The sequence below is a fragment of the Lepidochelys kempii genome, chromosome 6, assembly GCF_965140265.1.
Source record: "Lepidochelys kempii isolate rLepKem1 chromosome 6, rLepKem1.hap2, whole genome shotgun sequence".
Classification (NCBI taxonomy): Eukaryota; Metazoa; Chordata; order Testudines; family Cheloniidae; genus Lepidochelys; species Lepidochelys kempii.
Genome location: NC_133261.1, coordinates 60,034,016 through 60,051,594, shown reverse-complemented (window position 1 = coordinate 60,051,594; position 17,579 = coordinate 60,034,016). Strand labels below are relative to the sequence as shown.

Here is a 17,579-nt window from a genome sequence, read left to right as displayed (position 1 = left end):
CCCTCAGGAGGTCCCATGATGATATCAGAGAACTGTAAATGCTAAGTTCTGTTCCATAGCCAACATTTATGACATCATACAGTTCTAGTGTATTTCACTGTACTCACCCTCACACACTATGGGATTTGTTTTTTTTTTCTATTTAAAAAAGTATTTATAAGGTGTCTGATGTCCAAAGACATCTAATACTGAACACAGTAGAATAACTCAGATAAATAATATATATGAAAAGGCTACATGTATCCTTTTAAGAAAGTAAATATCATAGTGGTGAAAGGTGCTGGATTAACAGCTTTGGGGACTAGAATGTTCTCTTTATCACCAGAAGGCTAGGCTGGCCTGGCCTGGCAAGCAGCAGTGCATGTGTTCTCAAGCGATGCGTATGGGCAGCACCCACTCGCTGATGTGCTTCAGTCCTGACCTAGAAGGACTATCTATAGGTGAAGAAGGCAGTTCACTCTCCATGGATGACTCATTATTTACCTCTTAACTCAAACTGCCAACATGGGGCCAATTATTTCCAGTTATGGTGGTGGTTTTTCTGCTGCTGTCATATATATGTTAAAAGTTGGACTCAGACCAGGAGGGTTTGAAGATCAGTGTAGACAAAAGGCTTCAAAACTTTTTAAAAAAAGATACCATCTTCTTGCAGGACATCTGTTGGGGCCTATGTGGTTTATACATCATTAAATTGAACCACATCCGTAGAGAAGGTATTGGCTGCCTTCTCCTTTTTCTTTTAGAGAGTTTCAACCATGGGCTCCTGACATAAAGTGGTTAAGCTAATTTGCCTTGCCTGTTGTCAGAGCGTCTTGATTTTTTTTGTAACATGCAAGAAAAAAATGGCCCCAAAATGAGATTTTTAAATGAAGAGGGCACTGCATCTTTCTCTTCAAGTCCCCCTTTTTATTTATGGGGAGGGAATGATGTTTCTGCTAAAATAGGCAAAACAGTATGTGAAAGCAAGGCTCTATCCCATAAGCAGGACATATGTGCTCTCCACAAAGTCAGCTCCTACAGGATGCCTGCATTTTCAGATCTGAGTTGGAGGAATTTCAGAAATGAAATACTAATAGAAAATAATAAAAACTTGCTAGTTTCAGCTGGACATTAACCCCATATTTTCCTCCAGAAGAAACACAATAGGATGGAGGCATCTCTGGTGATTTCCTAATCTATAAGGGAAATGACTTAAATGGAGGCAGAGCAGGTGGTAGTTACCTGCTGGCAATTTAACTTATCTGTCTGTAAATATTAAGTAATTTGTGTGTGCAGCTTTGAGGTTCCTCCAAGCTGGGAAAGTGAACTTCCAGGTGCAGCCGTTTCTGGAACTCTCCTCCTTGCTAGATGCCTATACTTGGATTGATGGACATCTAAATTCCTTTCCTTAGCCTCTTCCATTCCGCTAATTATCCTTATGGGTGTAATGGTTGAGCTTTTTGTTGTTCTAATTTGCTGCAGAAATGTATGGAAATGAAGAATACCATTCTGGCAAAACAGAAGGAGATGCACAGCTCCTTGGAGAAGGTAAAACAGCTGGTCCGCCTCATCCAAGGCATTGACCTTTCAAAATCCATAAACTCTGAGGTCAATTCAGTAGCCATCTCCAACGGCATGGACTCGACTAACAATGCTAATGCTGCCGCCTCCACCCCAGCCCCAGCCCCTTCCCAGAGCTGCATGGTGAACTGTAACAAAGGCGATGAGACTAAATAACACAGTGGAGTAAGAAGGAGCCAAGGGAAGTGGCGGCGAGGAGGAGCAGCAAAATAATGAAACTCTAGAAAAGCAAAACCGGATTTCTTCTGGAAAGTGCAGAATTCTTTAGTTCTTTGGTTCCAGAGAGAGCGTGAAGATGCTTGTGCCAGGCGGCACCGGAGTTTGCCAATTGATCCTTCTTATTCTGTGTGTACATGCAAAGTTTGGATCATGTTACATGAATAGTGCCAGCTGGGGGTTCTTTGCCAGCACCATGCCAAGTGAAATAATATATTTACTCTCTCTATATTTTACACCAGTGTGTGCCTGCAGCAGCCTCCACAGCCACTATAGGTTTGTTTTATTTTTGTTTGGGGTGAGGAGCAGGGATGAGGGAGGAGAGCAGGTTTCAAATCCTTATTTGCAGAACAGTTTGTTTAGGTAGGGAAAAAATAAGTCCAAAGAGCCTGTGGGCTTTTCCTGTTTCTAAACTCTCAGCACTATTAAACCAAAAAACAGAAGTATAAATTAACAAATCCCAGTGCCCAGAGGGGACAAGTATATCAAATAAGCAGTATTTACTATTGTTTAGACAGGAGATGTACAAAACAAAATGGGGATGGATTTTTCGCCGAGTAACGAGCACATGTGCAGGCTGGGGATTTTCTGTCCTGGCAGCTTTGGGTTAACCCTGTTTCTTCACACTAGACAAATGAAATGCATTGGAGGATTGGATTGGTTTGGATCTTCAAGTTGATCCAGGAAGCCTTTGTTGGGAGAGGGGACCAAAATGGTTGAGTTGAAGCATTGAAAGGGGGTGTCTCAAGGGAAAATGTGCATCAATGATTTTACTTGAAAATGAGGTTCCAACCCTTTTCTATATTTATAAAACAACAAAAATATCCTGAACAAAGCAGCACATGACCCAGATGTGTGCACTGAACAGAGAAATGTCCTTTTCTTTCATTTCCTCTCTTTCTTTTGGTAACAAAAAATAAATAAGGAATAGAAAAGCTGTTATTCAGGCTGACAGTCTAATTAAAGAGGTAGATGGGACCTTGCATGGTATAGATTAGAAGTAATAGTGTCAGTGAGATACAGTGAGTCTTTGTGAGTCCTTGTGTCATCGTTTTGGGCACTGTTTTTTTATGCAAGGGCAAAATCTTTGTATCTGGGAAAAAACAACTTTTTTAAAATGAAAAAGGAAAATAAAAGATATTGAGGTCTTCCTAGTGTTACTTAAAATAAGATCAAGGTAAGAAACATTGTAAAAATTATAAAAGTGCTATTTGTTTCCTAAACAAGTGATTTCTATTAAAAAGGTGTCAGAACTGGAGAAAATGCTGTGTGCTTAGAATTTTTTGACACAGACTTTGCCTATTATGATGACATTCTGCTGTGTTTGTGTTTTAAAATCCCATGGGGCAGGTTTCTGTAGGTATATCATACATGCCACTGGCTGAATTCTAAGTGCTGCAACTCACTCTCCATCGGGAGGAGCTCTCTGTGTTGTCTCCTTTTATCACATCTACCCATTCTTTTGTGTGTTAGTAGCCCAGAAAAGAGCACTGGCAGCTTGATTGTTAAAGCCTTTATGCTTTTGTAATATTTAAATATGGACTGATTAGACCACAGGTGTAGAATTAATGGGGATGAAAGACAGTGGATTTGTTACACCTGAAATCTCCTTTTGTCATATCACCTTATTTCAGAATTCCATCTCTTTCATATTATAGTGTGACTGTGGGTAGCAGAGCATGTCTGGTGAGTTCCATTATTATAGGGATTGTTTGTGTCAGTTTAGTGTGCTGGACACGCAGTGGCTATCAGTTCTGCTAAGGCATATGAATGTATTGGGCCAAAGCCTGTTCCCATTGAACTCAATGGCCAAACTCCCCCTGGCTTCAGTGAGAGCAATGTTTGGCCCACTATGCAGATTAACTCAGGCAGAGCTCCTTGTGTGGTGATGAGGGTGCATGTATTTTAATAGCCAGGTAGACATGCTCTGGGGATGGCAATGCAACACTGAAAAGCTTTGCATTTTGCTTACTGTGTTCTGGGCAAAGCAGAGTGAATACCCTGACCCTGGCATAGCCTGAAAATCTCACTGCAGCCATAGCTGCATATGCTCCTTGGAGATCCTTGGCGCTGTTTTCTTCACTCTCCTTTAGTGTCTGTTTTCACTAACACTTTGTTCCTCAGGGACACTTCCCCTTTTCCAGTGAAGTGAACACACACTTTTTTCAGCTCTGAGCCCAGGAGCTGATCCTCAGTTCTTACACTTGTCAGTAGATTTGGAGGAGGAATTCTTGTGTGCTCTTCTCAGCTTGCCCTATGATAAACTAGACTTTATCTTCAAATGTCTGTGTTCTGGTCTGAAGCCAGTTAAGCAGCAAAGATCAGTTAGCAGGAGTGGCAAAGCAGGAACACAGCCCTTGAAACAAATTTAAAACTGATCAAAGGAAATACTTTTTTTGTAACAACACACAATTAACCTGTGTAACTCATTGGGGCCAGTTGCTTAGTAGGATTTTTAAAAGGATCCAATATTTATAGGATAATGAGAGAAAATAAACTAGGGATATATGCCCTCTTGCTTTAGGGCATAAGCCAGTCACTGTAGAGGGGTTTCTTCCACCTCTCTCTGAAGATACTATGTCAGAGACCGGCTACTGGACTAGATGGACCCCCAGTCTTACTGGCATGGCAATTGCCATATTCCTATGATTCCCCCAGTGTTACCTTCACAGTGCTGTTTGGAGCACTGTGCCATTGGGGGTCACAGTACATTTGAAGGCTGAGTACTGGTTTGATTTCTCCTCTGCCAGTTACTGGAAGGGGCTGAGGCTGGAATTCAGTGGTAGTCTTACTTGTTTTGAAAGGCAGTGCAGCACCAGGAGATGTTAATACCTTGTCCTTTCCATGCCACCCCTGTAAACACACCCACTGCCCCTTTCTGAAGGTGTCTGCTTGTCTCTAGGCTCTGAAGAGGTACATCAATTTACTTAGGTCTGATTTCTACCCATGTTAAAATTTTTGTTAGAAAAAATCCTCCAGACTACAAAAGCCTACCATAAGTTCCACTATGACCTGGCAGAGAAATGGTGAGAGTTGGAGTTTTTGTCTCTGGTAGATTGTTTCCTTCTCTCTGACCCTTTTTGGTATGCTTCCCCTATTGGCTCTGCAGCAACATCAGTTAATAGGCAAGTACCATTCCATGAGCTGTGCTGACATTAGCAATGCTGCTGCACAGACATTAAGTAAACAGGAGATACTGCTGTCCAGCTGGAAACACTGGGCAGTGAGGGAATTGACAGGGGGGGAAGATAGCTCAGTGGTTTGAGCATTGGCCTGCTAAACCCAAATTCAATCCTTGAGGGGGCCATTTAGGGATCTGAGGCAAAAATTGGGGATTGGTCCTGCTTTGAGCAGGGGGTTAGACTAGATGATCTCCTGAGGTCCCTTCCAACCCTGATATTCTATGATTTACTAAATAGAAAATAATATATATATAGATTTAGCTGCTCAGAGGAGTCCCAAACAATGCAGGAATTACAACTGTTTGGTAGTTAGCTTTTATCTTTCTCTAATATCTGCTGCCTTTTCTTTCCTGTCATATTTGGTATGGTGTGATGGTGTTGAAACCTCTCCAGGTCTAAATTTCTCTGAACTGAGGCCATATGGAAAGCTACATATAATAATACTTAGTATTTTGTATTTCCTAAGCAGCATATGGACATTTAGCTAATCCTTATATCACTGCCAGGAGTAGGTGACGACTTATTCCCATTTAAAGATTGGAAAACTGAGGCAGGGAGCTAAAATGAGGCCACAAAGGGAGTTGGTATCCGATGCATTTCCAGCTCCCAGCCCAACTAAGTCGTGCTGCCTCTTTCACTGCTCAGAAAAAGAACAAGTGAATTTTAGAAATAGCTTTTCCCTTATCCTTGCAATCTGTTCTTAAAATGTCTGGAAGGTACATTTGTGGGATGTCATGCAGACAGAATACTTGACAGAATACTTAGTATGATGATGAGTTATTATTTGTTTAGAGCCAGCAGTGTGCTCAGTGCTGTACAAAACAGACAGTCACAAAGTAGTACTGGTGTGGTTTATTGGTGGACAGTGTAGGAAACTTAATGGTTCTGTGAGTGCATCACTGGCAGGTAATTATCAGTGGTAGGATAAAATGCTTTGCACCTGGAGAATCCTGGTTAACAGGGTCTGTTATATGAGCAACTCAAAAATCTTATTCGCCTGTAGTTGCAAATATGACTCTTTTGGTAATGATAATTTACATCTGCCTACCTAGAGTTAAAAGGTTGTGGAGATTTTGTGGGCAGATCTATTAGTTTAGTTGTTGACAGGAAGTCAGTGATGTATTTTATTGACAGTACGACAAGGCTTCAGAAAGCAAATCCATATCCAAACTGTCTGGAGATTTGAAGATTAATCCTGACCTCCTCAACTTCAAATCAGCTTCTTCCAGGGACTGTTCCAGGCCCACCCCTTGTACTCCGAGCCTGGCCAGCATTCACAAAGGCCCAGAGTGAAATCCTCCTCTTGTGGCTGCCTGAGGTACTTGGAATAAATGGAGGTGTCCTTATAATACAGATGTAGCAAAACATCATCAATGAATTTGCACTGCAGGTATACCCCTAGCAAGACTGAACCATGTCTGATTTGCTCTCACACCAGCTTAATACAGCATGAAAATTAAACCCTTTTTTAAAATACGGAATATTCAGATGCCAAAACCGAAACTCTTTTTGCTGGAGGCTTCCCTGGTCCAGCCTTCTCAAAGGACAGAAGAGTAGTGATGACATGACCAGGCATAGGGTAGGACGTTCTGTTGCACCTGCCACTAGGCACTTTATCTGTCAGCTCTGTCCCCATCCCTGTTCAGGGCACAGACAAGAATTTTGGCTGATATGGGGTCTGAGGTGAGCAGTGGGCCCAACTCTCCTTTGGCCACCTTCCAGGACCCAGACCAGGGCTAGTTTGATAAGACTCAATCCTTGGCACTACATGTGGTCTACTAAGAAGTCCAGCATGCCTGAACTACAGTTAGAGCAGCCTCTTCTCTGTGCTCCATCATAGCAAGAGGAGCCTCAAGGGCAGCGGTTCCTTGTTCCTGCCCCATAAATAATTTTACCACCAGCCTCTTGGCTCTCCCTCCCACATCCATGTGGGGGAACATGCTAAGTACTCCCTCAGCAGCCCAGCCACGATGAGCTCTGCTGCTCCCCCGCCCTTATGATTGTACTACATTCTTCCCACCAAAAGAGGGATTCCCTAGCCACATTCACTATAAAGCTCCCTCAGTCCCTTCTTCCCCTCTCCTTGTCCTGCTGGAAATAGCAATTACAGTCTAGCAATCAGGCTTTAAGGGGTTCTTGAACACTGAGGATTCAAGGCAAGTTCAGGCTTGCCAGGTTGCCACAGAAGGCTTACTGCCAAGACTGCTTCCTCCTGGATTTTTCTGTACAGAAGAGGATTTGCATAGATGGCTTTTTCAACTCAGAGAAAAAGGATAAATGTTTTCCCCTGCACCTGACTTGCTTGGCATTATCAAGGAGTCCTGGGCTCACTTGATCAGCAAACTGCCGTAGGCCATTCACAAGCTGTATCACCAGCCAGAAGTGGGCTCTGCAGTCTTCTCTATTTAGAAGACACGATGTCTAGAATGCACCTTGGCTGAGCAGCTTCAGCATGTTGCCTCAGATCCATACTGTTGGCCATCAGATGTAGAACAGGAAATGCCCAAGGAATTAGCTCTGGAACTCCTGCTCCTATATATCTCCAAGCTTCCACCCTTTTCATTCAGATCCCTCATATAAAGGCTTACTCCTTTGATAACATCCGCAAGAAGGGATGTGATGATACTTCATAAATCCTTCTCTGGTATTCCCTCCTGTGGACTATCCAGTATATCCCATCTTTCCCATTTCATCTTGTAGACTGGGACAAGGACTGTAGTTTTGTGTCCTGTACAGGATGAGCATATATGAGCACATATTTGGAAACTACACAATAAAGTATAATTATTTATACATTGCATTGGTGTGCATGGTATTGATAGATCAATAAAACGACAGGCCTTTTTCCCCCTATGTTTCCCCAAATCTGAAGTTCCGCTAAAGGCAGCAACAGCAGGAGCTCTAATGTAGGCAAGGTTCTGATGAACCTCTGGTTTTCTAACTGCTATGTTGCCTGAACCTACATTGCTAAGGTTAAATGACAGGCAGCTGGTCTACGCTAGTGCTTTAATGGGTGAAGTTGGAGCAGTGGTAGCAACAGTAGGATATTTTTAGAGGAAAAAATGCTAGTGTAAACACAGCCTGTGATTCTGGGCAGTGCAGTGAATGATCAGCCTGAAGGCACATATGTTCAGCCATACTGCCACCATGTACAGGAGCTACTGACCTGCCTCGAGCAGCATCTGTGCTTCTCCTCACCTCCCTGTTCTGGAGGGGAACACTGGATGGGCACAGGGGAAACAAAAGGGAGCCTTTTTCTCAGAGCAGGGGCATGTAAGGGCGTGAGAGTCAATGTGTGGTGCAGAGAGAGTAAGGGGAGGAACAGAGGGGAAGAGCATGGGCAGGAAGAGGAAAGGGAGAATAGATGGGAGGGAAAGGAGAAATGACACAGGGGTGGGGAAAGGTAAAAGAAAAGCATAGGAAAATATCCCAAAGGAGCACAGAAACGAGGGGGAGCAGTGCTGCAGTTATAGGGTTGAAGGTAAAGGGGCTGGGCCTAGGACCCAGAGGGGCAGATACTCTCTTTTCCTATCTTGACCTCTCCTGTGACTTGGTTTCTTTTTTCACAAGAGGAATTCCTCTAATTTAGGCAAGAGCTTCAAAAGACAAAAGGAAAGTGTTTTGGGAAGCACCCAAGTATCTTGGGTGGGCCCATTGCCAGAATCTCTTAGAGCATCGATATAAGTTAAGAAGCAGCCCATTGGTACCAGACTGGGGATACTTCTCACATAAATTCAGTGCGCAGGTAAGGGAACAATCGCTCCATTGTTACTGTTTTTACTAGTTCTGTAGTGCCCAAATGTGTAGTGGTGCTTCAAAAACAGAGACCCACTGCCCCAAAGTGGACAAAGGGCAAGAAAAGGCTGCTAACTGGTCCAGGTTGATGCCAGTCTCCTGTCATTTTAGCAGTGTTTTTATCACTTTTGGTTTGTTTTGAAATTACTTTTATTTACTTATTACAATGCAGGCAGCATAAACTCAGCCACTTCCTACTCCTTTGTTCTCTGGCATTCAGAAAGCTTTCTTTAGCCGTGTTGTGGGAAAAAATGAAGAATTGGCTGGTGCCTCTGAGCCAGAAAAGAGATTCTATTTTCACTAAACAAGCAGAGTTGCACAGTGGATTGAGCACAAGGCTAGGGCCCAGTAACTCCTGAGTTATAATCCCAGCTCTGCTATGCATTTCTTGTGTGGCCTTGGGTAAGTCTCTAGGGGAAATTTTTCAACAGTTGCCTCTGATTTTTGGTTAGCCAGTGTAAGAGCAAGGGCCAGATTTTTCAGAAGTCCTGTACTGAGCACCCACAGTTCCAGTTAAAGCATGTGAAGCTGCCAGGGCTCAGTACCTCTGAAAATCAAAATGAAGGCATCTCAAGTTGGGCACCCAAAAAAATCAGCCGCCACTTTTGAAAAAAACAAACCCCTTATATATCTCTGTTTCCCCCTCTATTAAATAGTAATGGGGTGGTAATTCTACACTTGCTGTATAAGGGCCAAGTGTTTCTCTCATTCTTTGGTCATCAGGAACTGACACCACTGAGCGAATGGGTATATTAACAGTAATAGATGAACAGAGCAGCAGGCTACATGTTATTGCTTGCTCTGGGCTAGTCTGTAATTCTGAAACACGTTTTCATATGGTTCCTCATTTTAATGATCATTGTCTTGAAATAGCTGACTGACTCTAAGGCTGAGAGCAGAATTTAACATGAACCTTTCCCTTTCAAAATTTACTTTGCCTCTGGGTCACTCCCTGTACCACCCATGACAGGCAGCCAGGGCTCCTTAGAAGATTACATTTTAAATTGCCCTAAGAACAATGCCTGCTTCCCAGCCTGAACCCACCAGCCTCATCCAGGCATGCGCTGCTGGAGAGTCTACTATGAGCTCCCACATTCAGGCTATGGCTTCACTGACAAAAACATGTTTTTTACCATGGGCTAACTAATGTGTGTGTGTTGTCATGCTGGAAAAACTAGGGAAGACAAGGCACCTGTAGTTTTACATGGAGGTAACCTAGGCAGGGTCAGTTACGAGTGGGGGTATAGTGTTGATCTTGCCTAGTTTATCTCACCACAAGTGCCTTGTCTCCACTTATAGGCCCTGACCAGCTTTAAAATTGTCATGGTTCATATTGAAGCCATTGAGCTAGAGATGAAAGACTCCATAGCTTAGTTCCCATCACCTGAGCCATCTTATCCTCTCCCACCCACCTGATTTTCTTGAAATGCTCTTTAGTAACAGATCCCACACCCCCTGCCTGTGCCTTCAGCCCCTGGCTGTGTTACACCTACCTGTGAGCTAATTCCAAGTCGCTGTAGAAGGGGAAAATAGCAAAGAGGCTAATAATAATTTGGGCACTGGGTTCTAGATAAAGAAACAGGAAAGCAGCTGTTTTTGAGGGGTCCTTAATTTCTGTAACAAGGAAGTGGCCCCAGCATCTCATATACCTGTGGCAGGATTGAGTGGTTACACTTGAAACTAGCATCTTCAGTGCAAGTACATGTAAAAGATCAGCAGCATAAGTCCTTAGTGCTCCAGGGCACTACCAGAAAAAGTAGCAGGTTTTGTCTTTGGTTGAATAGATTTCCACAGCTGTGTGTGACATATTTAGTCATGCACAGGAACGAAGAACCTTAATATCCAGATACCATCCAACCTCTCCTCACCTCTGTCTCATTTGTCATTCGTGCCAGACAACCCCAACATCTCTTGTGGTCCCTCCCATCCCTAAGAATCCCATATCATTGCAGGCCTTGGTGTAAAATACCCTTTTTTGAATGATACCACTTTGTTTTCACAGAATTGCATAATGAGAATAATACTGACTCGTGAGCTGGTTTGTTTTTTTTAAATATCTCTATTTTTTTTAGCCTGATGCTAATAGTGAATTGCAGTCTCTTTGCTGCCTTCTCTCTGTAGCCTTCAAGTCCCTTGTGGTTTCAGTTTTGGTACAACTGTGTTTAGATTTTAGCAAATTAAAGGGAGGGGAGGGGAGGGAAGGGGGAGAGGGATACAGAGCATCTGATCAATTTGTATTTATTTATTTTAACATTTTACTAAATAAAACACAATAAAATCGCTTGTCTCTGTAGCCATGTTTACCAGGTGAGGGAAGCATTTCCCATCACTACATGGGGCACCTGGACCTGGAAGAGCTTTATACTGTAAGAGCTCATGAGAAAGTGATACAGAGCCCAGAACTAATCTCAGTCTACTGGGAGCTCAGGCTTCATTTTCATCAGTGGGTGAATATGTTCAGGTAGAGGTTGAAAGCGTAACTTTGTCAAACAGCTATACTTTCCACAAGGCAAAAGGGCCACTAGCCTATGCAGCCAGATCTCATTTCTGCTTTCACTAGCTCCCCCTTATGCACCAAAGCTGCAATTTTGTTCATTGTTTGTGTTCAGGAGTGAAAACAAAGCAAGGCCGTAACTCCTGATGCTTTGATGTTGCAGGATGTTCACCGCACACGTCAGTGGTTCCATCAAGATCACAAACCCAGAAGGAGCACTAGAAACTCAGACTAGACCCAATTTTACTTTGGGTCAGTGGCTCTTAAGTCTTTTTTCAACGTATGGGCCACAGGGTATGGTTTGGCTTGACTAAGGCCAGGTCTGTACTAGAAAAGATTTCCTGGTACAGCTGTAGTAGCAAACCCTCTTAACATAGACACAGCTTATATTGGCAAAAAAGCGTTTTTGGCAGTATAGTTTATTCACCTCCCCAAACAAAATAAGCTATCACTTTTAAGCCAGGATAGAACTGCATCTTGACTAGGGCTTTTGGGGCTAGAGAAATGTCACCAAAATGCTCCCACCTGTAGCCGGCCTTTACACTAGCAAAAATTTCTAGTCTAGACCTGGCCTAAGAAAATTGATCAAGTATAGGCAGGCTTAACTAACCAGCACTAGCTCAACCTGACCTAACATCACCATTTCTCCTAACACAGATGCTAGGTAACAACATTAGCTTGATTTTAGTTAAGCTCTAGTCTAGGCACATGCTGCTATGGGCAGGTGGTTACTACTGGTCTCATCTTTTGTTAAGATGGCAGGAAGAAGGAACCCTTGTTAATAGTACAGGAAAAGCTTCCCAGCCAATTCACAAATAGGCTCAAAGTGTGGGTTTGGTCTGATGTAACTGTACAAATGGACCTCTTACCCTTCAGAGTGCTCTCTGAAGGTCTCAGCTGCTACCTCTAGGGACGAAACATGGCCTTAGTGCTGTTAGCCCCATAGCACCAGCTCAGCACACAGAGCTGCACTCCATTCCCTCTTGTACACCAGCAACAGAACTGGATACTAGGTTCTGAGTGGTTGCACTTGTGGAAGGCAACAGGGCTGCAGAAGTGACACTGAGGGTAGAATTTGCCCTGTAGCATGTTTGTTAAAGGGGATGACTTGTGAGATAGAGCCTAGCTTGCCTGTTAGAGCTGGGTAGGGGCCCACTGGCAGAGAAAACAATACAATACATCTTTTTATCTGTTTGACCTTAAGTTAGCAAGTGCCAACCCCCAGGGAATCCTGCAATGCCCTTTGTCCAGTCACTTTTTGTGAGCATAACTGCAGCCACCCACTGCCACAACAGTTTGTTAGACAATGGCCTGATCTTCCTGGTGTCAGTAAATACCAGAAGGACCAGTTCTAGGTAGGGGATGAGTTCTCTCTTGCTTGGTGGCACTGACATTTCTACATCATCTTGTCACTGCCGCCCCCCCCCCCCCCTCTGTACACACTGTAGTTACCATCCCTTCACAACCTTGTGACACAGTATCAGCTCCACACACAACCCTCGCTCCTGGGGAAGTGAACTTGCCCTAATTTCCTGCCAGCCTGTAAGCCCTGCCCCACCCCCAGCATCAGACAGAATGTGACAAAATAACCACATGGCTCTCCAAGGATTTGAAAAAGAATTTTAAAAAAGCTTTAATTAAAAAATAGAGGAGACACTTATGCCCTTTCCATACAAAGAGTGTAGAACAGTGGCCCCTGGGCCTGCCTCACCCTGGCCGGAATGTTTTGCTCCCAGCACAGTAGCGGCTTTGATTACCAGGAAGTGAAGAGCAGAGAGTCTAGCACTGACAGTCCTGAAGATACTTCAGAACCATCAGGAAGGAAGAGAGAGGCTAAAAATCCTAGGCCCTCCTAATCATTTATACCCTGTGAGAAATCATCTTAAATAACTTAAATAGAGAGTGAGGAAAGCAACTGTGCCTCCATGCTCCAGTGTGTGAGGACTGTGGAACAGCGCCTGGCCAAAGCTGCTCCCAGCACAGGTCTCTGACCATAGCACCCAGCTACAATGTCAACCATGTCCCTGATTGTCAATGTCAATATTACTGAGATTCAGGATCTTTCCCTCTGAGACTTGGAAGTGACCCCTAGAGAGGTTTCTCTAAGCAGTTGGTGGCCTACCAGGGGACAGTTTTACCTACTGCCAGAGCGGCAGGGACTGAATGGTTTTATCATAACAGGCACCATGATTTGGCAATAGATCCAATAGTGGCTCAGCTCCAAGGCACAGACCAGAACCAAACATGCTGTGGGCCCCAGACCTGCAGCACCAACCCTCATTAGCCATGTGTGGGAAAATCCAGGGATGCGACACCAAGCGGCAGCAGCCTGAGATTCCGCCCAGACTGCATGGGGAAGAGGGACAGGACTTCCCATCCTCTGTGGGAAGATGGCCATGAAGGTTAGTGGTATAGGCTGGCCCGAGGCAGTACCTATGCAGGCATCTTAGCTGGCAGGTGTTTTTGTGTACAGACCCTCAGCCAGCAAAAGATGGGCACGCTTGTGCACATACAACCACCTGCAAACAAGCAGGAAGGGTCACAGAGCCTCAGCTCCAGCCTGAGCCCTAACGTCTACACTGCAGTTTTATAGCCCTGCACCAGCTGCCACAGGTCACCTGTTTTCACAGCAGTGTAGGCATACCCTAAGAGACTAATTCTGTAGGCCACTTTCCCCTTGGGGAAACATGGGGGTGCTTCAGCTCCCTCTAGGCACAGGAAAGGAGGAAAGAGAGAGAAAGAGGTTCATCAGAAGAAATTAAGAACTAAAGTTCAGCCTGTCTTGCAGGGCTGAGCTACACCCGACAGTGGTAACTGTGCAGGGCCCCAAAGGAGGCAAAGCACAGAGGGTGCAAATGGGAGGACCTGATGAAACCAAGCAAGGGAGCATCTTGCAGAACGTCAGGTAAAGCTTTCTAGCAAGGACACTAGTGAGGCTGGGAAACAAGTGCCCCAGGGGACTGCATGGGAGCCTCATCACTGGTGTCATTCACATTTTGGCCAAACCTCTGGAAAATGAACAATAGGTGCCTCCCACCCCGGCCCTTGAAGTGGGAAATAGGCTCCAGGTAGCCCACTTGCTGGGAGATTAGCAATGTTGGCCTGTCTCTGGGTGAGGCTTTCAGCTTTCTGTGAGGAAACCCTCAGCCGCTCAGGAGCAGTTTAAGAACTAAAAGCCCCTTTCTCTTGACTCTTTCCATTCCATCCCTAGTGGGAGCTACTGTTCCTGTGCTGGGGAAACAGTGCTGCAGGTTTGATCCCTTTCAGGCAGTGAGCCACACAGGAAGGAAGTGGTCTGTCCCCTTCCCCCTCCAGCCCACCGCCACGCTGTCCCTCAGCATCACAGGCTCCTCTCGGCAGTGAGGTATTTGAGTGCAGCAGCGCCATACCTACGCGACAGGTCCTGGTGGAACTCCTCCCGCAGTGTCTGCAGGCAGCCCCGGTAGCCAGCGCTCAAGCGGAACTTGGAGATGTCAAAGCTGGGGGCGTGAGGCATGTGGATCATGAAGGCATTGGGCAGGACCAGCAGCTCGTACTCCTGGAAAGAAGCAGGAGGTCAGCAAGCAGGCACAGAGCAGGACTCTGCCCACACCCATGGGGGCCAGATCACCTACTCAGGGGCAACAAAACGTAGTCCAAAGGAAGCCTGGTGCTGGGAGAGACCCAGAAGGCACTTGCCAAAGCAGCAGTATGGGGTCCCTAGGGACAAAGAGTCTGGGCCCAGGAAATTCCACTGGCTCCTCACTCACCTGGGCATCAAGCTCCATGATATGGGACACCTTGTTCCAACCAAAGCCCACGAATCTCTGGTCATACTGGGGGCAGTCACGCCTCACTACAACGTAAGGCTCAAAGTCTGGCTGCCACTCCACACGGTACGGCACCGTGGCTGTCCGCCACTTGGCATAGTCAGTTGGGGCATGGCCCTTTGGCCACACATGGTACCTTCAGAGAGAGACAGAAGTGAGGCACCAGATAGATGTGACACACCGAGGCCCCTCAGGTCCCAGAGACAAACTGCGAAGGGAGGCCAGCGGTGCAGTGAACCCTGGGGTACAGGGAGACGCACACTCCTCTCACTACCTATAGGGCAGCAGCTGCAGAACACAGATCCAGACACAGGCACAGACTGAGGGGGTGGGGGACGACGCGAGAGGTGCTTGGGTCTGGGCTGCGCCACAGCCCCTAGGAATGGGGTGGGACCAGAGAGCCTCCTGCTGCCTGTGGTCTGGGCCCTGCAGGGTGGAGGAGAGCAGCTCCAGCACCTACCTGAAGGTGTAGAGGGAGCCCATGTCCAGCATGGAGAGCAGCTCTGCTTTGGACTTGGGAAAGGTAAGACGGTAGTGCAGAGTCTCAAACGCTGGGACGATGAGCGCTGCCTTCCGCTGAGGCAGCTCCAGTTGCCGGATGGAGTTCCTGCAGCAGGGTAGGGGAGAGCGTGAGGCCTCGCTAGGACGTGTGGAGCCAGCAAGAGGTGACTGCAATGCATACCACTGGTCACCCAGTAGAAGCTAGAAGCCCTACGCAAAGCTGTGTTCCTGGGCCCCCTTAGCAGACGCTGGAAGGGCATCGGCAGGCTCTAGAGGATCCTATCTTTTCTAAGTGTGAGGTTGGTGGCAGGAGAGTCTAAAGGCCCTTGGGATCCACCATGCAGGGAAAGGATGCAGCACCCCCACCCACCAGTGGTACAGAAGGGGCATCTCCTTCCCCAACCAAGGGTTCTCTCTCCCATGTGATAGCAGGACCCTCCCAGAGGACTCGAGCCCAGCCTGCGCCTACAGAATGAGAAACTTCCTGACAGCAAGAGCTCCCAAGCTGGGGAATCACCCCCCGAGGGAAGGGCTGGGAGCCCCATTGTTTGGGACACAGTTGAACTAGACTGAACCTTAGGTGACAACCTGGAAGGAACCAGCCCACCGGGGCCCCTGGGGGTGAACGACTAGCTTGGGCTGGATGGAGAGGGCCACACCTGAGGTAATCGTAGAGCCCATACATGGGCAGGAAGTCGATGTCCGTCAGAAAGACATAGGGTGTCTGTGCATTGGTCAGCGCAACGTTGCGCAGTAGGTTGACAGGGTAGAACTGCCCCTCCTTGTACACAATGTGGTATGCGACATTCCTGCGGTTGCTCAACACCTCTGAGCCCTGGGCATAGCGCAGGAACTGCTGGGCCTCTGCGTCCGACATGTACAGCGCCAGGCTGATGGGGCCTGCCCAGTGTTTGCAGATTGCCTCCAGCATCTGTAACCTGTAAGCCGAAAGCAACCGGCATGAGACTGGCCGTGCCAGACCCCGACACATGGGGAGAGCTCCAGATAACTGAGCAGGCAGGAAACAGCAGTGCACACAGCCAAGCAGAAGAGACTGAGCAAGCCTGCCACTCTGCAGTGCTGATGCCACTCAATCTTGCCCTTCTGCCACTGCCCCCCGCTTTTTTCCTCCCCTCCACAAGCTACCGGAGAATGTAACGTCCAAGGCCCTGCCCCATACTCCACAGCAAACAACCTGGATTCTCTAGCAAGTTCCTTACATGCTGTGGCCTTTGCTGGAAATGCTGTGGCAGCTCCAGACGTGTTCCACAGTGCAGGTTTTTATTTAATTAAGCATGAAAATGACTCATCACGTCCGTGCAGCAGTCCCTTGGGGTAGTGGTTTTAATACTGAATTCAATTTATTTTACTCTGTCCACCTTTTTGGTTTTGACATACCACAGATGTATGTGTTAGCATGTAACTGCACTATAGAATGTGGGGGAGTTGGAGAGTTAAACAGCCATCTATAGGGCTTTCGGCATGTTGGGAGGGAGTCTGGAATTGTGGGATAAGCACATTCACTGCCCATTTCTGCTACTATGATCATCAATTGAATAATTAACACTGTTAATCCTGGTAATTTCATGTTTAGATTTCACAGTTAACACCCCACTAAGATGAAGGAGTAGTTCATACCGCTTGCAGCTGGTGTTTCAGGCTCTCTGCAAACTCAGGCAGATGCTGCTGCATCAGGAACACTAGGTTCATGGCTACAAGGTTTTCTTTGCAGCCGTGAGGGCTAGAAACATTTTTTTTAAAATATAAGGTTCAATTCTGGGGCATGATTCTGTGGTGAAGAGTGATTTTGCAATCCCAGAATCAAAATACAAACATTTCATTTGTGGCAAGACTCCCATTTCAGCCCCAGTCTCTACAAGGAGAGTGCCCTGCACCCCCGACAGAAGTAATGTTTCTATTAGTGCAGATCTAACCTTGGGTCAGTTTGACAGCATCTGTCTGCGTACAAAAGTTCCAGGGCTGATGAACTTGCTTACAGAGCCCACAGCTCCTCAGTCCTCA

At 46.2% G+C, this 17,579-nt stretch overlaps 2 protein-coding genes across 39 annotated transcripts in view; one reads left to right on the top strand and one right to left on the bottom strand.

The window, feature by feature from the left end:
* The window catches only part of PHF21A (PHD finger protein 21A), a 259,275-nt gene extending 250,285 nt beyond the window's left edge, over window positions 1-8,990 (top strand). For all 12 annotated transcript variants that reach the window (XM_073348143.1, XM_073348152.1, XM_073348148.1 and 9 more), the window contains one exon: window positions 1,462-8,990. In XM_073348143.1, the coding sequence (XP_073204244.1) occupies window positions 1,462-1,716 (255 nt within the window). In that variant the 3' untranslated portion in view covers window positions 1,717-8,990. The remainder of the gene's footprint in view (window positions 1-1,461) is intronic.
* LARGE2 (LARGE xylosyl- and glucuronyltransferase 2) overlaps window positions 1-17,579 on the bottom strand; it is a 118,524-nt gene that overhangs the window by 62,065 nt on the left and 38,880 nt on the right. For 25 of the 27 annotated variants that reach the window (XR_012159406.1, XR_012159407.1, XR_012159408.1 and 22 more), the window contains 4 exons: window positions 16,217-16,495; window positions 15,517-15,663; window positions 14,997-15,192; window positions 14,637-14,785 (listed from right to left, as the gene is read on the bottom strand). Coding sequence is in view for 24 of the 27 variants with exons in the window: in XM_073348121.1 (XP_073204222.1) it covers window positions 14,637-14,785; window positions 14,997-15,192; window positions 15,517-15,663; window positions 16,217-16,495 (771 nt within the window). In the remaining 3 variants the exon portion in view is untranslated. Of the gene's footprint in view, window positions 1-5,778; window positions 7,687-12,855; window positions 14,786-14,996; window positions 15,193-15,516; window positions 15,664-16,216; window positions 16,496-17,579 lie in introns of those variants that run through there. The other 2 variants (XM_073348136.1, XM_073348137.1) reach the window with 2 other exon arrangements.